This window comes from Erpetoichthys calabaricus, chromosome 8 (assembly GCF_900747795.2).
Source record: "Erpetoichthys calabaricus chromosome 8, fErpCal1.3, whole genome shotgun sequence".
Lineage (NCBI taxonomy): Eukaryota > Metazoa > Chordata > Cladistia > Polypteriformes > Polypteridae > Erpetoichthys > Erpetoichthys calabaricus.
Window position 1 is genome coordinate 3,430,024 of NC_041401.2, and position 23,998 is coordinate 3,454,021.

General features: G+C 42.0%; 1 protein-coding gene across 1 annotated transcript in view; it reads left to right on the forward strand.

Moving 5' to 3' along the window:
- The window catches only part of plekha3 (pleckstrin homology domain containing, family A (phosphoinositide binding specific) member 3), a 72,015-nt gene that overhangs the window by 37,092 nt on the left and 10,925 nt on the right, over window positions 1–23,998 (forward strand). The window contains exons 3-7 of the mRNA XM_028806197.2: window positions 2,778–2,933; window positions 6,246–6,382; window positions 15,414–15,584; window positions 16,409–16,452; window positions 19,883–19,998. Coding sequence (XP_028662030.1) covers window positions 2,778–2,933; window positions 6,246–6,382; window positions 15,414–15,584; window positions 16,409–16,452; window positions 19,883–19,998 — 624 coding nt within the window. The remainder of the gene's footprint in view (window positions 1–2,777; window positions 2,934–6,245; window positions 6,383–15,413; window positions 15,585–16,408; window positions 16,453–19,882; window positions 19,999–23,998) is intronic.

The following is a 23,998-nucleotide window of genomic DNA, read 5'->3' on the forward strand; positions in this document are numbered from 1 at the left end:
ATTCTACACACAACACCCCATAATGACAACGTGAAAAAGTTTTACTTGAGGTTTTTGCAAATTTATTAAAAATAAAAAAACTGAGAAATCACATGTACATAAGTATTCACAGCCTTTGCTCAATACTTTGTCGATGCCCCTTTGGCAGCAATTCCAGCCTCAAGTCTTTTTGAATATGATGCCACAAGCTTGGCACACCTATCCTTGGCCAGTTTGGCCCATTCCTCTTTGCAGCACCTCCCAAGCTCCATCAGGTTGGATGGGAAGCGTTGGTGCACAGCCATTTTAAGATCTCTCCAGAGATGTTCAATCGGATTCAAGTCTGGGCTCTGGCTGGGCCACTCAAGGACATTCACAGAGTTGTCCTGAAGCCACTCCTTTGATATCTTGGCTGTGTGCTTAGGGTCGTTGTCCTGCTGAAAGATGAACCGTCGCCCCAGTCTGAGGTCAAGAGCGCTCTGGAGCAGGTTTTCATCCAGGATGTCTCTGTACATTGCTGTAGTCATCTTTCCCTTTATCCTGACTAGTCTCCCAGTCCCACAGCATGATGCTGCCACCACCATGCTTCACTGTATGGATGGTATTGGCCTGGTGATGGGCAGTGCCTGGTTTCCTCCAAACGTGATGCCAGGCATTCACACCAAACTCCAGGCGGGCTGCCATGTGCCTTTTACTAAGGAGTGGCTTCCGTCTGGCCACTCTACCATACAGGCCTGATTGGTGGATTGCTGCAGAGATGGTTGTCCTTCTGGAAGGTTCTCCTCTCTCCACAGAGGACCTCTGGAGCTCTGACAGAGTGACCATCGGGTTCTCGGTCACCTCCCTGACTAAGGCCCTTCGCCCCCGATCGCTCAGTTTAGATGGCCGGCCAGCTCTAGGAAGAGTTCTGGTGGTTTTGAACTTCTTCCACTTACGGATGATGAAGGCCACTGTACTCATTGGGACCTTCAAAGCAGCAGAAATTTTTCTGTAACCTTCCCCAGATTTGTGCTTCAAGACAATCCTGTCTTGGAGGTCTACAGACAATTCCTTTGACTTCATGCTTGGTTTGTGTTCTGACATGAACTGTCAACTGTGGGACCTTCTATAGACAGGTGTGTGCCTTTCCAAATATGTCCAGTCAACTGAATTTACCACAGGTGGACTCCAATTAAGCTGCAGAAAAATCTCAAGGATGATCAGGGGAAACAGGATGCACCTGAGCTCAATTTTGAGCTTCACGGCAAAGGCTGTGAATACTTATGTACATGTGCTTTCTCAATTTTTTTATGAAGATTTTAATAAGGAGGCTCCTTCCAAACAATAACCACCTTCCATTTCATTCTCCTCCTCCTCCCTTTCTGCAACCCAAAGATGTCAAATTAAATGGTGAATACAGTATGAAATTGTTGTTTCTGGTAGGCTTTTTGGTTAGTACATTAGAAAAACTATTTGTGTTTTGGTAAATTATGCAAATATATTCAACCCTTTTTTATTTTGAAAAGGTTAAGTAAGTGTTGCTGTGGGATATTCGGAATGCATTATGGGTATTTCCATTATTTCTTATGGGAAAAATAGTCTTGACTTACAACCAAGTTGAGTTACAACCAGCCCTCACGAACGAATTGAGTTCGTAAGTCAAGGGTCCACTGTAGTTTATTTTTATGTATTTATTTACCGAGTACATCGGGTAGAAGCATTGAATTGCTTACCCCGCATAGTTTATAGTGGTGGTTGAGAAAATATTTTATTCTGTTACTTTGATGCACAGTGGAGAACAAAGAGTTTGAAATAATAGAAGACACAATGCTCTAAAGTGCAAGCAATGTGAAAAACATCCTTGATAAAAAGAAAAACTCCACATTACCTGTGTTACTTGTCAGTTATCCAGTCGTATTTTGCTAAAATAATTGTTAAATGTGTATTTCTAGAATAATCGGCACACATTATAAATCGGAAACTAAAGCCCCATGAGACTGACTTTTTAAATTGCAAGACAGGACTCTTTATCAATGAATGATGAGGAGAGGCAGGTTTTCCTTTCAGAAGGTCAATCCTATGAGGCTTTAGTGTCCTCATTCATCTTGGCCCTTTTATACAAAAACTGCTGCACTGTTGTTTTTTACAGTCATCATAAAACAGCTGACCAGTGACATTACTACTGGTCTAGCATTGAGCTGCTTCAAGAACCAACACCGGGTTTAGGGGACATGATGGACATGCAGACGTTGTTCCTGGGTATTACATTTTTTTTTCTCATTCAACTAATATGTTTAGCTGCTTTCCTCTGTGATATCTGCATTGATCACCTGCTAATCGCATCATGGTCCTAAGCTTCATTATTATTTATTTAAAATACCCTGGATTACAAGAAGTTTGGCAAATGAGAGGACACTATTCACCCCCTTTGGTTTGCCAGGTTGTCCAAAAAAGTCATTGAGAGATTTTGAAAAGTTGTCACGGTTTTCTCTTCAACTCCATGGCTCATTTTGTTTCAGATTCCAAGAGTTAAGTTGAGCGGCCCTGCATTAGACCATCTTGTCAGCTTGCCTTCCTTCTCGTCTAAAGACGAGGACCTCCAACTGCCCATTCTTTACCCTGGTCATGAAAATTCTTGGCCTTCTCAGTGCACATAACCACAGCCCACTTGTATCGTTGCACATCTGTGGAAAGATGCTGAACACATGAATTTTCTTATTCAAATGTGAATTTGTATACAAAAAGAAGCTTATAAAACGTGTTCTGAACTTCAGTTCTGATTTATTGTTTTTGTCTCTCTCGTGTACTGTGAAAACCAGTTCACCCTACAGATAATAGCAGGATGGAGCTCATCATCCCAGGCGAGCAGCATTTCTACGTGAAGGCAGTCAACGCTGCGGAGAGACAAAGGTGGTTAGTGGCCCTTGGGAGCTCAAAGGCGTGCCTCACCGACACGAGAGCAAAAAAAGAAAAAGGTACTGCAATGAGTGACATGATGACTGGATATGGTGTGTGCTTAGTTCTTCTTGTATAGTGCATGATTTATTTGGTTTCTTTCTAACCATTGTACAGTGGTGTGAAAAACTATTTGCCCCCTTCCTGATTTCTTATTCTTTTGCATGTTTGTCACACAAAATGTTTCTGATCATCAAACACATTTAACCATTAGTCAAATATAACACAAGTAATACACAAAATGCAGTTTTTAAATGATGGTTTTCATTATTTAGGGAGAAAAAAAATCCAAACCTACATGGCCCTGTGTGAAAAAGTAATTGCCCCCTTGTTAAAAAATAACCTAACTGTGGTGTATCACACCTGAGTTCAATTTCCGTAGCCACCCCCAGGCCTGATTACTGCCACACCTGTTTCAATCAAGAAATCACTTAAATAGGAGCTGCCTGACACAGAGAAGTAGACCAAAAGCACCTCAAAAGCTAGACATCATGCCAAGATCCAAAGAAATTCAGGAACAAATGAGAACAGAAGTAATTGAGATCTATCAGTCTGGTAAAGGTTATAAAGCCATTTCTAAAGCTTTGGGACTCCAGCGAACCACAGTGAGAGCCATTATCCACAAATGGCAAAAACATGGAACAGTGGTGAACCTTCCCAGGAGTGGCCGGCCGACCAAAATTACCCCAAGAGCGCAGAGACGACTCATCCGAGAGGTCATAAAAGACCCCAGGACAACGTCTAAAGAACTGCAGGCCTCACTTGCCTCAATTAAGGTCAGTGTTCACGACTCCACCATAAGAAAGAGACTGGGCAAAAACGGCCTGCATGGCAGATTTCCAAGACGCAAACCACTGTTAAGCAAAAAGAACATTAGGGCTCGTCTCAATTTTGCTAAGAAACATCTCAATGATTGCCAAGACTTTTGGGAAAATACCTTGTGGACTGATGAGACAAAAGTTGAACTTTTTGGAAGGCAAATGTCCCGTTACATCTGGCGTAAAAGGAACACAGCATTTCAGAAAAAGAACATCATACCAATAGTAAAATATGGTGGTGGTAGTGTGATGGTCTGGGGTTGTTTTGCTGCTTCAGGACCTGGAAGGCTTGCTGTGATAGATGGAACCATGAATTCTACTGTCTACCAAAAAATCCTGAAGGAGAATGTCCGGCCATCTGTTCGTCAACTCAAGCTGAAGCGATCTTGGGTGCTGCAACAGGACAATGACCCAAAACACACCAGCAAATCCACCTCTGAATGGCTGAAGAAAAACAAACTGAAGACTTTGGAGTGGCCTAGTCAAAGTCCTGACCTGAATCCAATTGAGATGCTATGGCATGACCTTAAAAAGGCGGTTCATGCTAGAAAACCCTCAAATAAAGCTGAATTACAACAATTTTGCAAAGATGAGTGGGCCAAAATTCCTCCAGAGCGCTGTAATAGACTCATTGCAAGTTATCGCAAACGCTTGATTGCAGTTATTGCTGCTAAGGGTGGCCCAACCAGTTATTAGGTTCAGGGGGCAATTACTTTTTCACACAGGGCCATGTAGGTTTGGATTTTTTTTCTCCCTAAATAATAAACACCATCATTTAAAAACTGCATTTTGTGTTTACTTGTGTTATATTTGACTAATGGTTAAATGTGTTTGATGATCAGAAACATTTTGTGTGACAAACATGCAAAAGAATAAGAAATCAGGAAGGGGGCAAATAGTTTTTCACACCAGTCTAAGTAGTCTGTTCTTAAAAGTGAAGTGGTGACATCTCTCAGTCTAATGAGGTAAGGTAACTGAGCATACATTTTAAAACAATGCAGTGCAGAATTTGGTTGCTTGTTGAGCACATGATTGCACCCGGAGTGGTGGCTCTGAGGCTGAGGATCTGCGCTGGTATCCAGAAAGTTGGTATCCCACTTATGTGTCGATCTGTCATCAGATTACTTCCCCTGAAAAGACTACACTTCAGAATATTCAAGCCAGGAAGGGCTACTCCTGTTAGGCTTTCGTGTCCCAATGGTTACCTTTGAAAGGGCTGCACAGTCTAACAGACCCCAAGGCCCTATCACTACCCCTGATAGTACAATTCCTAAATTGACACCGTTTGTTTTATTTACAATAATTGGTCATTTCTAAATGTCAGTAAAACAACAGGACAACGTTAGTAAAGCAATACTCAAATTATTTTAATCTTTAATTTTTTTTTTTTTAAAGGAGAAACGAGGTGTAAATTTTAGATATCAAAACATGCAACCACAACAATTCAAATCAGGGTCACACAGCAAGCTTCATTTCAGGTGGCTGTGGCTTTGGTTGTTGTAGTCTTTGGTTTCTTAAAGCAGGCATGATGCTTGGGATCAAATGGGCCGGCTGTAGGTGGCAAAGTAGATGTCCAAATCCAACCTCTAAATTTATTAAAGAAACAGTAAATCAAGCTTCTGCCATGGCCATCTCAGTTCCTGGATCTAAACCCCACTGAAAACCTGAGGGGTGAGCTGAAGATGAAAGTGGGCACAAGAGAGGACTGAGGGCCATGGATAATCTGGAGAGACTCTCTTAAGGAGAAAGGTCTCCGATTCACTGCTCTGTGTTCTCCAATATTATAAGATGTCGTAGGAGAAGTCTCAGTGCTGTTTTATTGGCAAAAGAAGGTTGTACAAAGTATTAATTATTGGGGTGCCAATAATCGTGGTTTTGTTTGAAATAATAATTTTTTGATGAGGAGTTATTTTTTTCTCAAAATTTACTTAAAGGAAACCAAACAATGAATCTTTTTTTTTCCAATGTAAAGTTAAGGTAATTCACCAAAAGAAGATTTTTTTTTTAAACTCCTCTTTACCAGTGTGCCAATAATTGTGGAGAGGATTGTACAATGAACAAAATTAAATGGATTTTTTTCTCCATCTCATCCTCCCTTTTACCCCACTGTTTGTGTGAAATTGTAAGAATTGATGATGCTGCCCTCCCTGTGCTGCTCTGCATTTTTGATTATATTTGAGTCTAGGGATCTGCACTGGCAATCGGAAGGTTGCTGGTTCAAATCCCGTAAATGCCAAAAGGGACTCTGCTCTGTTGGGCCCTTGAGCAAGGCCCTTAACCTGCAATTGCTAAGCGCTTTGAGTAGTGAGAAAGCGCTATATAAATGCAAAGAATTATTATGTGAACATTCTTCCTATACAGTTAGAGTTTTTAAAATAGAAGTGACATTCATTCTAAAGTTGCAGGGGAAAAAAACATTGTTGCACATTTTGAAGGTGTATACGTCCCTACCATGACAATGTCAAGACCTTCATGTTGTTTTTTTTTCTTATTTTTTTTTTTTCTCTCTTTTAGAAATAAGTGAGACCAGAGAGTCTCTGAAAACGAAGATGTCTGAACTGCGGCTCTACTGTGATCTACTAATGCAACAAGTTCACACGATCCAGGAATCAGTCCTTCAAGAAACAAAGCACTCGTCGCCTAGCATCGAGGTACTGGCAAGGCCTTGCTGATTTTGGAGTTTTTTTTTCCTACACATTATTTTGTCCCACGCAGTTTCAGTTATGCTCACTTCACAAAAGTGTCTTTTTTTCTTAGTAAACACACAATTAAAAATTCAGAAATGTCTGCGGTAACTTTATTTAAGTAACCTGAGGCCGCCAGAGTTGGAAGAGTTTGTGCAAAGAGCAACCTGTCATGAATTTTGTTCAAGGGCTACTCTGGGGATCCTTCAACTGGTTACTCTTATCTGACTCTTCATTAATGTATGAAACATTCAGAAGACTTTCTACCTTTTTTCTCTCATCCTGTTCCCACCTTAACATTTAAAAGCCGTAGACTTTAATGAGTGCCATTTTTTCTGCACAGTCCAGTGCATGTGTGGCTGATCATGATATACAGTTGTTTCAGAAGGTTTATTATATTGATATACTCCTCTACTTATCCTTTACCAGTTTTCTTCAAGGGTAAGTGTACTTGTCAAGTTCATTACTGGGTTGGTCTACTATTGCACTTTAAGATTAACACACACATACATAGCTATATGCATACACACAGACCCTAATCACAACAGTGCCCCATGAATGACAAACACGCAGCTGGTTAACCTCCAGCACTTTAAACCACACAAGTGCCTTAGGAATAACATAGCCTGTCACTCTCTCTCAGCACTTCAAGAGACTTGCTTATTATTGGCACGATGAACATACAATGTTTTACTGATATCTCAGACCTAAATATTACTTTTGGTCTCCAAGAAAATAGATAGATACTTTATTAATCCCAAGGGGAAATTCACATACTCCAGCAGCAGCAGCATACTGATAAAGAAAATATTAAATAGTGATAACAATGCAGGTATACAGACAGACAATAACTTTGAATAATGTTAACGTTTATCCCCCCACGGGTGGTATTGAAGAGTCGCATAGTGTGGGGGAGGAACGATCTCCTCAGTCTGTCAGTGGAAACCTTCCCCTTTATCTGGTACCCTTTATCTGTTTTATTACCACAGTCACTCATGATGTGCTGCCGAAGTATTGAAATGTAAAAGCCAGTAACGATCAGAAAAATGAATATAGGCCGCAAAGGAAATGTCTGTCAGAGGAAGGGCATCATCCTGGGTGGCTTGTTTAGATTCAGTAATAATAATAATAATTCATTTCATTTATATAGCGCTTTTCTCAGTACTCAAAGCGCTATCCACACAGGGAGGAACCGGGAAGCGAACCCACAATCTTCCACAGTCTCCTTACTGCAAAACAGCAGCACTACCACTGTGCCACCTGTGAGGACAGTAGTCATGCTGGTGCATGGATGGTCTTTCAGATACTGTAGAAATGAGTAACTGTATCAGACGGAATGGTGTCTCTCTTGCTCAAGTGAGCCATTCTTTATGCCAAAAGAACCACGTGGGCTCCACACACAGATAATCGGTGAACTGTTCTGGTGATGGACCGCTTGTTCCAGATGCTTTGATCACAAAAATACATGTAAAACACTTGAGACATCTTCTGAATGATGCTGTCAACACTTCTGTTTACTCCCATCTCACTTTTGAGTTCTAGACTGTCTGGTCATTCTGTTCTGAGTTCTACACTTAGATAGATACTTTATTAATCCCAAGGGGAAATTCACATACTCCAGCAGCAGCATACTGATAAAAACAATATTAAATTAAAGAGTCATAAAAATGCAGGTATAACAGTCAATAACTTTATATAATGTTAACGTTCACCCCCCAAAAGGGTTGAATTGAAGAGTCGCATAGTATGGTGAGGAACGATCTCCTCAGTCTGTCAGTGGAGCAGGACGGTGACAGCAGTCTGTCGCTGAAGCTGCTCCTCTGTCTGGAGATACTGTGTAGTGGATGCACTGGATTCTCCATGATTGACAGGAGCCTGCTCAGTGTCCGTCGCTCTGCCACGGATGTCAAACTGTCCAGCTCCGTGCCTACAATAGAGCCTGCCTTCCTCACCAGTTTGTGCAGGCATAAGGCGTCCCTCTTCTTTATGCTGCTTCCCCAGCACACCACAGCATAGAAGAGGGCGCTCGCCACAACCGTCTGATAGAACATCTGCAGCATCTTATTGTAGATGTTGAAGGATGCCAGCCTTCTAAGGAAGTATAGTCGGCTCTGTCCTCTCCTGCACAGAGCACTAGTATTGGCAGTCCAGTCCAGTTTATCATCCAGCTGCACTCCCAGGTATTTATAGGTCTGCACCCTCTGCACACAGTCACCCCTGATGATCATGGGGTCCATGAGGGGCCTGGTCCTCCTAAAATCCACCACCAGCTCCTTGGTTTTGCTGGTGTTCAGTTGTAGGTGGTTTGAGTTGCACCATTTAACAAAGTCCTTGATTAGGTTCCTATACTCCTCCTCCTGCCCACTCCTGATGCAGCCCATGATAGCAGTGTCGATAGCAGGCGAACTTTTGTACGTGGCAGGACTCCGAGTTGTATTGGAAGTCTGATGTATATAGGCTGAACAGGACCGGAGAAAGTCCAGTCCCCTGCCGCGCTCCTGTGTTGCTGACCACAATGTCAGACCTGCAGTTCCCGAGACACACATACTGAGGTCTGTCTGTAAGATAGTCCACAATCCATGCCACCAGGTATGAATCTACTCCCATCTCTGCCAGCTTGTCCCTAAGGAGCAGAGTTTGGATGGTGTTGAAGGCGCTAGAGAAGTCCAGAAACATAATTCTTACAGCACCACTGCCTCTGTCCAAGTGGGAGAGGGATCGGTGTAGCATGTAGATGATGGCATCCTCCTCTCCCACCTTCTCCTGGTATGCGAACTGCAGAGGGTCCAGGGCGTGATGGACCTGTGGCCTCTGGTGGTGAAGCAGGAGCCGCTCCATGGTCTTCATCACATGCGACGTCAGAGCGACAGGCCGGAAGTCATTCAGCTCACTAGGATGTGATACCTTTGGGACTGGGGTGATGCAAGATGTTTTCCAAAGCCTCGGGACTCTCCCCTGTTCCAGGCACAGGTTGAAGATGCGCTGTAGAGGACTCCCCAGCTCCAACACACAGGCCTTCAGCAGTCGTGGCGATGCTCCATCTGGACCCGCTGCTTTGCTGGCACAAAGTCTCCTCAGCTCTCTGCTTACCTGCGCTGCTGTAATTGTGAAATATTCAAACACAAGGGGGCTCTGCCCCCTGCTCGCTTCGCTTGCCTACCCCCGGCGTTGGGTATCCTGAAATACATTAGTCGACCCAAGCAGCACATTATTCCTAACTTCACTCCGCAGTAGTGCCACTCACAATATGACGCTGACGCCTGCGCCTTCCGTACTTTATGGACCCGTGGGGCCTCCGTAGCCTCTTCCGTTTGAATCTGGGCTGCAGCGCAGAGTCCTCTTTTTTGTGTGGCTATCGGTAGTCGTTAGCCATGGGCGCGTTGTTGCTTCATTTCTCATTCACGTCAGTTGAGCTCTTTCGTTTTTGGACCATGACTCCGTCGTGCGCCGTGGATACAACTTCGCGTGCGGTTTATGAGATGCGCGCTGTATGCGCCTGCGCAGTACGTCTCATGGTCCCATCGCCGTGTACCTGCGTCTATGCCATCCGGTTTACCATTCTTGGTTAGTAATATGGATACAAAGGCTCCGCATCCTTGACTATCGGCTATTTATCAGCCAAGAATGCCTTACTTGATGTCCTGTGCCCTACTATTGGGTGGAGCTCTCACCCGCAGCCTTTACAATAAAATTACCACCAAAAAAGTTCTCCCTGTGGAAGCCTTGTTTATCAGGGAGTCAGGTACCAAGAGCTGTATATGCTAAAAAAAAAAATCGTTATTTGGAACACATGCATTTCATGTGTGTTCCGTGTCTACAAAGATCTATGTAAGTGTAGCATAACAGAAATGTTGAACACATACCTAAAACACAAACATTTTCCATGTTTTAGTACAAACGACAAAATTTTGACATGAAGTGTATAATGTGTGAAGACTGAAGTCCAAATATCAAATAAGCACTTTCACAGAAGGTACAAGTATAACAGAACAAGTGCGCTTTTATTCAAGACTATAACCGGAGAAAAAGAAATCGTCTTCATGTACGTCCTTGTAGCGACTGCTTTGGTAGTACAGCGGTTAGAGCTGCTGACTCCTATTCAAAAGGTCACGGGTCGAGCCTTCCTGTGTCACAAAATAAGCGTTTTGAGTAGTGAGCTGCTCTTATTGTTACTATTATGCAATAAAAACGAACATGTTATTTCAGTCTGTAGCAGCCACTGTAAATGTATGGTACTTGTAAAGGTTAGTATTTTTTTATTGTTTTATTCTCTGTCGCCTTTGCGCTCACCCCGATCTGACGCTGCTATTTTCAAATAAAGATGAGCTATAACAGAGGTGAACTCAGATCGGAGAAAGAGGACAGAAGCCCTCCCCCCAAGAAACGTCCACTCACATATAAGAACAATGCAGCTGCACCAGGCGTAAAGGCGAAAGATGGCACTGTTTTGATGCAGGACGAGGTCCGGCATCATCCTGCCAATCAGTCTGCCCCCACACCTGTCCTTCAAAGAAACAGCACAGCTTACAGAGCCCGCCAGCCTTTCGTGCAAACTCCTGTTTGTGATTGTTTTGTGATGGTCTTTACATAAGAAACATTTCTATGTTACTTATTTAAAAGCCAGATCGAATGTTATTTAATTTGATCTATTTACTTATCTTCCTACAGTGTAAAGTCACAAGTAGACTGCAGAGCTTCCTCTGTTTGATCGACAAGGGCATGCTCACAAATTACACGTTTAATGCCACAAAAAATGCCTGCTGACACTTTAGTACGCGATCAATGGTACGAGAATGCAGTTAGACTTCTTTTTTGGACACATACACCGTCCAGATCTAAACACTAGCGTGGAGAGTCGCTCGCGTACTGAAGAGTCTGTAGCTGGAGGTGGAAGCTACCGTCACACTTTTCCAGTCACTGTACTTTGTATGACATATTTTTTTTGTAAGCTTTGGTAATTTTAATGTTAATAAACCACGCAGCACAAAGCGTATGGCAAACCTCGGGCTGCACCAGGTGCTCAAAGAAATCTACCTTATTACTTCAATCACTGTAGACATCAAGACAAAGCATTGAAAGCTAAAAGCAGCATGGTATTTATTACAGGAATAATAATAATACCAGTGGAACAAAGAATAATAGAAAAATTGACTCATAGTAAAGCCTGGATATATAAAGTCTTTACAAAAAGCTTATGAAAAAGTAAAGCTGACAAGGATGAATGTCAATGGCAGCCTGTGGTCTAGCACTCATAATAGTTCATTAGATGCTTTTCTGACAATCCGATGGAAACGGCCACACGTTGTCGGCGCCCTCTTCTGACGTTGCTCTGTTCTGTTCTCCTGACGTTTTCGTCCCCTCTTCTGATGTAGCTCTTCAGCCAAGGCATATTTATTATAAAATTCTACTGGGGGGTTTTGCAAGATGTGATTGTTCGATATTCCGATTGGCTGGCTGTCAATATGATAAATGAATTCACTCATCTGTTTTCCCAAACAATAAAACTTTTGATGTTGCTTAGTACTACTGGCATGTCTTCTTTTCCCAGGCTGTAAACTAATTTAGCTACTTGTTGTCCCAGATGCCCAGGTTATAAACTAATCAATAGCCTTAGGCACCAGCATGTCCTCCTTTGTTGGAACGGCTGTTTTAAAAGTGAGGTACAACTGGGAAGAGGATATGCTTTAATATGTCCTGAATTATTTGTTGTCTTGAGCAAAATATAATGAAAATACAGAATACAATTTACAGATTTTATACCCCACAACAGAAGGTATTTGGACCCCTTCCTTTTTTTGCATGTTGCTATGTTCCGCTTTATATTAAAATAGTTTAAATTCAGCCATCCCCCTTCAAGCTACAATTCAGAATGACAAAGCAAAAGTAGGAATTTATTAAAAATAAAAATCTGAAATATCCCATTTACACAAATATTCAGCCCCTTTGCTTTGGCTGAGGCACATCCTATTCTGTGGTTCTTTTTGAGATTTTTGGAGTTCACCTTTGGTTAATTCAGTTGGTAGGATTCACAAGGAAAGGCACACACTTGTCTATACAAGATCCCACAGGAGAGTAAACACTAAACCATGAAGCTGAAGTAACTGCCTGAATAGCTTAAAGATGGATTGTGTCGTGGCACAGATCTAGGCAAGGCTACAAAAAATCCTCTAGCACGGAAGGTGCAGAGTTTCCTTTGTGATTCTTAAATGGAAGAACCATGAGTCTTCCTAGGGCTGAACAATCAGGGAGATGGGCCATGATAAGAGAAGTGACTAAGAATCGAATAGTCACCCCGGCTGAGCTCCAAAGAACCTTTGTGGGGATGAGAAAAACTTCCAGGAGGATAACCATCATTGTAACATTGCAGATGTGGGCTTTATGTTTAGAGTGGCCAAATGGAAACCAGTCTTAAGTAAAAGAAACATGGAAGACCACCTGGAGTTTGGAAAATCTCACCTAAACGACATTCCGGCTATGAGGGGCAAGATTCTCTGGTTTGACAAAACCAAGATTAGCATCATGTCTGGAGGAAACCGCTCCTCACCTGTACAATACCATTCCAACAGTGAAGCATGGCGGTGGTAGCGCCATGCTGTGGAGTTATTTTCCAGTTGCAAGGACTGGGAGATTGGACACTGTTGATGGAAAGCTGAATGGAGCAAAGTACAGAGATATCCTTAATGACAACCCATTTAAAGAGTGCTCTAGATGTCAGACTGGGATGAACGTTCACCTTACAACAGGACAGTCACCCAAAGCACAAAGCAAACGCAACCCAGTAGTAGCTCAGGTACAGCTCTGTGAATGTTCTTGAGTTCCCCACTCAGAGCTCAGACTTGAACCAAGGCAAACTTCTCTGGAGAGACTAAGAATAGCCATCCACCCATGATCTCTTATGAAGATCTGAAAAGAAGAAAGGAAGAAAATCCCCAAATGCAGATGTGTGAAGTTTGTCGCGTCGGACCCAAAAAGACTCCTGGCTTGAATTGCTGCCACAAGCAAATATCCTTAAGTGAAGGGTCCAAATACTTGTTGTGGCAAACCTTTTTCAATGTTTCGAAATTTTAAACCACAGCAGGCACTGCACAGAGGACCCGTAGTGCAAAACTGACTACATCTATTGTCAAAGTGATTGGAATGACCTGACCTGGCAGGCCACTCCACAACATTTACATTGTTGCTTTGATGCCATTCTTGTGTAGCTTTGGCTTTAATCTTGGGCTTGTGGTCTTCTCCCAAGGTCCAAGCTTCTTGAAGACAGCATGAAGTTTTCCTCTAGGATTTCCTTGTATTTTACTGCTTTAATTTTACCCTGCTGCAGAGAAGCCTTCCCACAGCTGGTGCTTCACAGTGGGAACAGTGCATTTTGATAATGTGTAGTGTTCTAAAATAGCATTTATTCTGATGGCCTGAAGAGTTTAGTTTTAGTCTCATCATACCATAGGAACCATCTTCTTTGTGTGCCTTCTGCCGAGATGTCCTGTGTGTTTTACACTCACCTATAAGGCCACAACTGGTGAAGCACCCAGGCACAGTTGTTATCTGCACAGTCTCTTCAATGTTATCTGCCATTGCTTGTGACTTCTTCAGAGGTCTCTTGTTCCCTGCTGCACTCGTCTTCAGTTTTTGTGGCCAGGCTGCTTTATACAGATTTTCAGCTGTGCCACACTCTTTGATTGATTTAACCGGTTGTTCAGTGACTTGGATGTTTTCTTCACTCTAACCCCTAACTAGCTTTTCATGGAGTTGCATGGCGTGTTCCTTTGGCTTCATTATGTAGGTTAGGACACCATACTGACTCCCCACAAGTTGGACCTTACAGATACAGATAGGTGATCTTCATTAAACTAATGATGGAACTTCTAAAACCAATGGACTGCACCAGTGATGACTGAGGGGTGTCATGATTAAACAATCTATTATTTTTTGTTTTACATTTATAATTTTTGTTGACCACTTTGTCATTTAAATAGTTTTTCTGTGTATGAAAGTATAAAACACCAAATTAAATCTACTGTGATTCAGTGTTGTTTAATATTAAAATGTGAAAACTTTCAAAGGAGCAAATGCTCTTTATAAGCAATGTCAGTTCTGGTATCTGCAACGATTGGCTTCTAATTAAGTAATTGGGTTGAAACAAAAACCTTCAGACATTGTGGCCTTTCAAGACTGAATTTGAGGACCTCTGATTTTGTAGGGTCATTATTGCCACATATGCTATGAAATTCTTACTTGCATGCACTAGTCAACATGCAGCATATCGCCACAACCGCACTCATCCTCTCTGTCTGTCGACCTAGTTTGCAGCACCTGGCTTGTCTTGTCATGTTCCTTCCTGGTATGGTGCTGAAGATGTCCAGCCATTTACAGTCTTGATTAATTTCTTTCCTCTGACCCATTGTTTCCCATTCCATTGTGTTTGCGATTGTCTGAGCAGAGGGAGTGGGGTAGTCCCCCTTGTTGAACTCGAGCAGAATCGTCAAAGCTTTGGGGGCTGATGGGGATCTGTTTCTCCAGAGAATTCAGAAGAGTGTTAGATGAACCAAGCAGCTGTCAATGCTTTTTTTTCCTTGTTGAATTGAGCACTGTCGTCAATTTGGGGATTGGGAAGGTCTCCAATAATTGGCTATCACCCACCTGCAATGCTGCTGCTGTGAATTGACAGTGATCATTGGAGCAGTGATGGTAGTGGTGGGGGGCAGCTCATCCAGGGTTGGCCAAAATCCACCACAGCCCACAGGTTGGAAACGCTGCTGTAACTCAATCTCTTAAACCTAACCTGAGCTCAAGCCTGTCCAGTGCTGTTCATCCCTGTTGCTGTATCAGTTGATCAGTTGAGATGCACAAGCTTTCTTCTAGATCATCTTTCATCCATTACTGGTTATTTGTTGCAACTTGTGGGTTTTCTTTGTTTTCTGTTGTTGATTGTTATACATGTGTCTTCAGTAAATAAAAAGTGGACCACCAAAATAAACAGCCTGAATCTGTTTTGTTACAGAACATGAATGAAGCTTCCTCTCTCTTGAGTGCCACATGTGAGACTTTTATTACGACGCTTGAGGAGTGCATGAAGATTGCCAATTCCAAATTCAAGCCTGAGATGTTCCAGTTATCCCACCCTGACCCCGTTGTGTCCCCAGTTTCACCGTCACCTGTACAAATGGCTCGGGTACGAAAAATTGACTTCTTAAAAATCGACTAATGTTACTGAAACTTCAGGCAATTACAATCTCTTCTCATTTTTTCTCCACTGATGGTATAAGAAGTAACAATAAGATCACAGTGAACTTGAAAACTTGCATCTCATCATTAGACAACATTAAATGATTAATTTGTGAATAAATTCCGTTATTGTTTTTAAAGGGCAATAAACAGACCATAACTAGTGTTATGATAAAAATGAAGTATAAGGCTTTGGAATGGGAATTAAAAGAGTTGAGGGTGGATTAAAGTGTCAGGAATGACTTGTGACAGACGGGCACCAGCAAGAGTTAAAGGGTGGTCTTTAAGATGGTAGTGAGACCTGCTATGTTATATGGGTTGGAGATGGTGGCACTGACAAAAAAAACCAGGAGACAAGAGCTGGATACCAAATATTTTTATTAATTTCATCTTTTTAATTAAGTGAAAGGTTACCAATGTTTTTGGCCACATCTCTATTGTATGTTTAAATGAGATGATTGATTCTGACATCTATACTTGTTATATATTTGCTTACTGGAAAATGGCTAAAAGCTGCCATGTGACTTAAGTTAAAAAATATTTTTATGAATGCTTTGAGTGTTGCTGCAAGTCGTACCCTGCTGGTTTTTTATATATATGTATAATGAATTTACTTTGTAAGTAAGCAGCATTCTCTGAGGTGTGTGAACAACACACCAGAGGCGTTGTTTGGTTGAATCTGTCAGGCTGTGCTTTCGTGTGTTCCTCCTCTGATGATCTCCATTCCACTGCATCCTGTTTCAGTAATTTTTATATTTCTTGTTTCTTTAGATGAAACGTTCCATCAGCCATCCTGGTGCCTACAGCTTTGAAAGGTACAGTTTACTTTAATTCTCAGTAAACAGAAAATTGAAATGCCCTCCGGTGTCTTCCCTTTGGACCTTTTTTGCTTTTTTTGGTTTGTTTTCACTTATTTCAGTTTGTTTTATGCAGTAGTGTTAATGTCTAAAAGTATACTGCTCAAAAAATTAAAGGAAGCATTTTTAATGAGAGTATACCATCAAGTCAGTGAAACTTGTGGGCTGTTGATCTGGTCAGTGAAGTAGCAGAGGGGCTTGTTCATCAGTTTCAGCTGCTTTGGTGCACTAGAGGGGCAACAATGAGACGACCCCCAAAACAGGAATGAATGGAGCCCACGGACATTTTTCCCTCCATCTGTTTTTTTTTTCACTCGTTTTGCATTTGGCTACGGTCCGTGTCACTACTGGTAGCATGAGGAGATACCTAGACCCTACAGAGCTGGCACAGGTAGTCCAACTTCTCCAGGATGGCACATCAATACCATGTGCCATTGCCAGAACGTTTGCTGTGTCTCCCAGCACAGTCTCAAGGGCATGGAGGAAATTCCAGGAGACAGACAGACAGTTACTCTAGAAGAGCTGGACAGGGCCTTAGAAGGTACTTAACCCATTAGCAGGACAGACCGGTATCTGCTCCTTTGGGCAAAGAGGAACAGGATGAGCACTGCCAGAGCCTACAAAATGGACCTCCAGCATGCAGGCCATGGGTGTGAATGTCCCTGACCAAACAATCAAAAACAGACTTCATGAGGAGTACTCTAGTAGGCTCTGTGCTCACTGCCCGCCCGGCACCATGGAGCTCGATTGGCATTTGCCATAGAATACCAGAATTGGCAGGTCTACCACTGGTGCCCTGTGCTTTTCACAGATGAGAGCAGGTTCACCCTGAGCACATGTGACAGATGTGAAAGGGTCTGGAGAAGCCATGGAGAACGTTATGCTGCCTGTAACATATTTTAGCATGACCGGTTTGGTGGTGAGTCTGTGATGGTCTGGGGAGGCATATCCATGGAGGGACATACAGGCCTCTGCAGGTTAGACAACGGCACCTTGACTGCCATTAGGTATTGGGATGAAATCCTTGGACCCATTGTCAGACCCTTTTGCTGGTTCCTCCTGGTGCACGACGATGCCTGGCCTCTTGTGGCGAGAGGATGAAGGAATTGATACCATTGACTGGCCCCCACACTCACTTGCCTGACTCCTCTGGGTGTCACATTATGTTTCAGTCCATCCGACGCCTCGGACTGTCCAGGAGCTCAGTGATGCCCTGGTCCAGATCTGGGAGGAGATCCTCCAGGACACCATCTATCGTCTCATTAGGATGTTGTCAGGCATGGGGGGCATACAAACTACGCAGTACGATTTGGAGTTGCTGCAATGAAATTTCGGCCAAATGGACTCGCCTGCCGCCTCATTTTTTCCCTTTGATTTTCGGGGTGTCTTTGAATTCAGCCCTCTGTAGGTTGATCATTTTCATTTCCATCAAACAATGTGGCTGCCATCCTTTCATTCCTAACACATCACCATATCAGTCCATACCAGTAGTGATATCCAGCAGGAGTTTTTTTTCTCATTGAGATCTGATGTGTTTTCAAAGTGTTCCTTTACTTTTTGGAGTAGTTTATTAAAAACAAGAAATGCTTTAAAGGAATACTCTACTGAACAGTTTTCTTTCTTTCTTTCTTTCTTTCTTTCTTTCTTTCTTTCTTTCTTTCTTTCTTTCTTTCTTTCTTTCTTTCTTTCTTTCTTTCTTTCTTTCTTTCTTTCTTTCTTTCTTTCTTTCTTTCTTTCTTTCTTTCTTATATTTTACTTACTGTTTGTTTTGTGTTGATGACCAAGAAAAATCTCATTTTATCTTGAACAGACATAACAGAGTTCTTGATAGATTAGGGAGCCTATAGTGGCCAACACTGCACAACAGCAAACAATATCAAAAACATCTGTGAAAAAAATATACCCGTTACTTGTGTTACATAATGCACATGTCAAGTCGTCCAGTCATATGCGCACAACATGTAAAACACATGCATTTTTTTGCTGAAATATTGTGAAACACTTCAGAAAAATCAATGCAGGGTACAAATTGGAGACACTTTCACTTGATACTGATCTTTTGAAGTGAAGATCCAAGGAGTAAACCTTGACCCATGAATCAAACCCATCTCCCGCCACTTGAAATATATTGTGACGCTCTCTAATTTTGGGACTTGAGACGCCTCAGGACAGCAGTACTGAGCCCATACCTCGACATTAGCGTGTGTGTTTTTGACCCGTATTCATTTGCTTCAGTTAACTTGTGTTGTTTTGAAGTGTTAGGAGTCTGACGGTGGCTAACCACGAACTTAATTGTATTGGTGACTCTCCAGTGTCCAAATTTTACCGCTGACCAAGTTAAGGCTATTTGTATTTATGACCAAGGACCATACAAAAACAACAGGGTAATAGTGTTCTAGAAATTGCCAAAACCAGTTACAGTAATACATCTTTTTGTTGTTATCTTTATTATTTCACAGTGTCTCATATGTTTTCTTACTCTTTCAAGGTCCCTTGAAGGTTTGCTTTGAAAGCGTATTGTGCAACATGGCTGATTAATTAGGCCACCCACTCGCGAACCAATGATGACAACCCATGACTCATCAGTGGCAACCTGTGTTGCGACCCAGTGGTTAAGAAACACTGGCTTTGGTGACCCACTATGACCCACTCACAAACCAATGACCGCAAACCTGCGATCAACCGGTGACACAATCCAGTGGTTGAGAAACACTGCCTTACCCCCTACACCTGAACACCAGCAAAACCAAGGAGCTGGTGGTGAATTTTAGGAGGCCCAGACCCCTCATGGACCCCATGATCATCAGAGGTGACTGTGTGCAGATGGTGCAGACCTATAAATACCTGGGAGTGCAGCTGGATGATAAATTAGACTGGACTGCCAATACTGATGCTCTGTGTAAGAAAGGACAGAGCCTGGAGTAAACGTTAACATTATACAAAGTTATTGTCTGTTTTTACCTGCATTATTATCAATCTTTAACTTAATATTGTTTTTTTGTATCAGTATGCTGCTGCTGGAGAATGTGAATTTCCCCTTGGGATTAATAAAGTATCCTATCTATCTAGCTATCTAGCTAGCTATCTAGCTTATCTTACCCAGATTTGGTGTGTGGATCGCTTTGTGCTACTCTGTACTGGCAGTTAAAATATGCACACCAGTGACCCGCAACAGACCCACAGAGCCTCCATTGCAATGACCTGTACACTTTGTGACCAACATATGGCCAAATGACTGGTCCCAGAAAAGTGAAAGTCTATGCATGAATACAATTTTATAATAGCGGTGTTGTCATGTGTAACTAACATACACGTGCTTATCAAGCGTATGCTGTCCTGAGCATGTCTGCTGCTTTATTTCCCTTTCTCTATTGTCGCTTTCTTGAAGGACCAGCCTCATGCCAAAGGACTCGACTTCTTCATTACAGCGCTCCTCTCAGCGACGAACAAGAACATATTCAGACACAGAATCTCACGGTGATAGCTGCACAGAAGATGTGGAGAGTAAGTGACTTTGGGTGTAATTGTGTTGTTTCGTTTTGTTTTTTGGTCTCCTTTTTTCAGGTTTCAGAAGTTGGAGGGAGGAGTGAACCAGTGATATGTCCAGGGCTGTCATATTAACCAAAAATTGTGGTTTGAATATTCAGAGTAAAAATAAATACTTATTCGAATATACAGTGGTGTGAAAAACTATTTGCCCCCTTCCTGATTTCTTATTCTTTTGCATATTTGTCACACAAAATGTTTCTGATCATCAAACACATTTAACCATTAATCAAATATAACACAAGGATACACAAAATGCAGTTTTTAAATGATGGTGTTTATTATTTAGGGAGAAAAAAAATCCAAACCTACATGGCCCTGTGTGAAAAAGTAATTGCCCCCCTTGTTAAAAAATAACCTAACTGTGGTGTATAACACCTGAGTTCAATTTCCGTAGCCACCCCCCAGGCCTGATTACTGCCACACCTGTTTCAATCAAGAAATCACTTAAATAGGAGCTGCCTGACACAGAGAAGTAGACAAAAAGCACCTCAAAAGCTAGACATCATGCCAAGATCCAAAGAAATTCAGGAACAAATGAGAACAGAAGTAATTGAGATCTATCAGTCTGGTAAAGGTTATAAAGCCATTTCTAAAGCTTTGGGACTCCAGCGAACCACAGTGAGAGCCATTATCCACAAATGGCAAAAACATGGAACAGTGGTGAACCTTCCCAGGAGTGGCCGGCCGACCAAAATTACCCCAAGAGTGCAGAGACGACTCATCCGAGAGGTCACAAAAGACCCCAGGACAACGTCTGAAGAACTGCAGGCCTCACTTACCTCAATTAAGGTCAGTGTTCACGACTCCACCATAAGAAAGAGACTGGGCAAAAACGGCCTGCATGGCAGATTTCCAAGACGCAAACCACTGTTAAGCAAAAAGAACATTAGGGCTCGTCTCAAATTTGCTAAGAAACATCTCAATGATTGCCAAGACTTTTGGGAAAATACCTTGTGGACTGATGAGACAAAAGTTGAACTTTTTGGAAGGCAAATGTCCCGTTACATCTGGCGTAAAAGGAACACAGCATTTCAGAAAAAGAACATCATACCAACAGTAAAATATGGTGGTGGTAGTGTGATGGTCTGGGGTTGTTTTGCTGCTTCAGGACCTGGAAGGCTTGCTGTGATAGATGGAACCATGAATTCTACTGTCTACCAAAAAATCCTGAAGGAGAATGTCCGGCCATCTGTTCGTCAACTCAAGCTGAAGCGATCTTGGGTGCTGCAACAGGACAATGACCCAAAACACACCAGCAAATCCACCTCTGAATGGCTGAAGAAAAACAAAATGAAGACTTTGGAGTGGCCTAGTCAAAGTCCTGACCTGAATCCAATTGAGATGCTATGGCATGACCTTAAGAAGGCGGTTCATGCTAGAAAACCCTCAAATAAAGCTGAATTACAACAATTTTGCAAAGATGAGTGGGCCAAAATTCCTCCAGAGCGCTGTAAAAGACTCATTGCAAGTTATCGCAAACGCTTGATTGCAGTTATTGCTGCTAAGGGTGGCCCAACCAGTTATTAGGTTCAGGGGGCAATTACTTTTTCACACAGGGCCATGTAGGTTTGGATTTTTTTTTCTCCCTAAATAATAAAAACCACCATTTACAAACTGCATTTTGTGTTTACTTGTGTTATATTTGACTAATGGTTAAATGTGTTTGATGATCAGAAACATTTTGTGTGACAAACATGCAAAAGAATAAGAAATCAGGAAGGGGGCAAATAGTTTTTCACACCACTGTAGGTTAATAATTCTAGGCTGCATGTATGTTTGTGCTTTGCATGCTTTTATAGATTTACACTAATAATCTTATTGTTTTTACTTTTTTCTTGTGGTGTGGTTCTAACCCATTAAGTGCTTTTTATTTTTTCAGTGCTGCTTTAACAACACAAGTGAAAACTCAGACGAGTGACACTTGAAAACACAACCTTTCAGATTTAATGGGATTGTTCCTGTGCTTAGAGTGTGTCATGATCAAATTAAAAGCAGAGCCAGGAACACGTCACCCAGCCTGTGGTGCTCATAAGAAACCAGGCAGATTAGATTTGATTCTCAAAAATGTTAAACTCGGTCACTGACTTTTTTTCCTCAGTTGTTTCTTTTTGCTACTAGAAGCCAGATCAGACTGCCGACCTGATGGGTTCAGAGACCTGAAAGGGTGCCCAGACTTCTCAAATGCCACATTTACTCTCTTATTCATTTATTTGTTTACTTTTTTTTTTTTTTTGTTTATCAGAAAAATCATACAACTGTACAATAACATTTTTATAAATTGACATTGTTTTAGTCCAGTGCTTCCCAAACTGAGTGGTAGCTCTGAGGCTAGGGATTTGCACTGGTAATCTGAAGGTTGCTGGTTTGAATCCCGCAAATGCCCAAAGTGACTCTGCTTTGTTGGACCCTTGAGCAAGGCCCTTAACCTGCAATTGCTCTGTCCTGGGTATGACGTTAATCTGCATCCAGCCCTGCATGTAGGCCCTCCAACATGCAGGGAAAAACCTGGGGGTCGGTGGCAGAATTGGCACTCCGGCCACCATAAAAAAAACCTTCTCACTGGTTCCATTCCATCTGATCTTGTGTGGTGCTAAGGTGTCACCCGTTGCATGGCTGCACTCTGGTGTCCCAATCTGGGATCCTGAGTTGGTTCGTCATGTGGTGGGTGCGGCAATGCGCTGTATCAGCACGTGCTCCTAACTTGTCAACTCAATGTCAACTTTATTTATATAGCACATTTAAAACAACATCGGAATGCTGTGGCCAAAGTGCTTTACAATAATAGAATTAAAGAAAAACATACAATTAACATGAATAACATAAATAGAAATAAAATAAATGAACATAAAATAAAATAAATAATAAATAGAAGTAATGTTACATAATCGCAATGAGGTAACCATCAGTATTACTGAAGGTCACGGAATGCAAGTGAATAGAAATGAGTCTTTAATCTTGTTTTAAACAGTTCAGTTGTACACGACTCCTTTATGTGACGAGGTAAAGAGTTCCACAGGCGAGGAGCAGCAGCTGCAAAAGCCCTGTCCCCCTTAGTTTTACACTTTGTACGAGGGACAACAAGAGACAACTGACCAGAAGATCTAAGCCCTCTAGGTGGCTGGTGTAAAACACATAATTCGGATAAATAGGCAGGAGCAAGCCCATGTAAAGATTTAAAAACTAGCAACAAGATTTTAAAATCTGAAAACTGACAGGCAGCCAGTGTAAAGAAGCTAATATTGGAGAAACAGAGTCCTACTTTCTTGCCCCAACCAGAAAGCGAGCAGCAGCATTCTGGACCAACTGTAACCTGTGCATCAGGGATTTGCTAATCCCAGAATACTGCGAGTTGCAATAATCAAGGCGAGAAAAGATAAAAGCATGAGTATCTTTCTCAAGATCCCTAGAAGATAAAAAAGGCTTGATCTTACCTAATAGACGAAGCTGGAAAAAGCAACTCTTGACTACAGAATGAACTTGTTTCTCAAAAGAAAGGTTACTGTCAAAGATAACACCAAGATTGCGGACTTAATGTTTGCAAAAGACAGAGAAAGAGCCGAGAAGTCCAAGACCAATTTGGGCTTTAGCTGATGGACCCACTATAAGCACCTCTGTTTTATTTTGATTCAGATCAAGAAAATTATTAGCCATCCAGGATCTTAGTTCAGAAAGACAGTTGTGCGATTGATTTATTGCAGAGTTGCAGACGGGAATATAAACCTGAGTATCATCAGCATAGCAGTGAAAAGAAATATTACATTACCTAAAAAAAGTTCCAATAGGGTGAAGGTATATAAAGAATAAGATAGGACCCAAAATGAATCCCTGGTTCTGAGGACCCCCCCCAGGGGGCTCCATGTTTTTGTTCCAACCAGCTTCTGTTTATAATTGGACTCCTGGGCTAATTAAGTGAACTGTTATTTCCCAAGTTCTGTGTTTGGGGAACAATACAGAA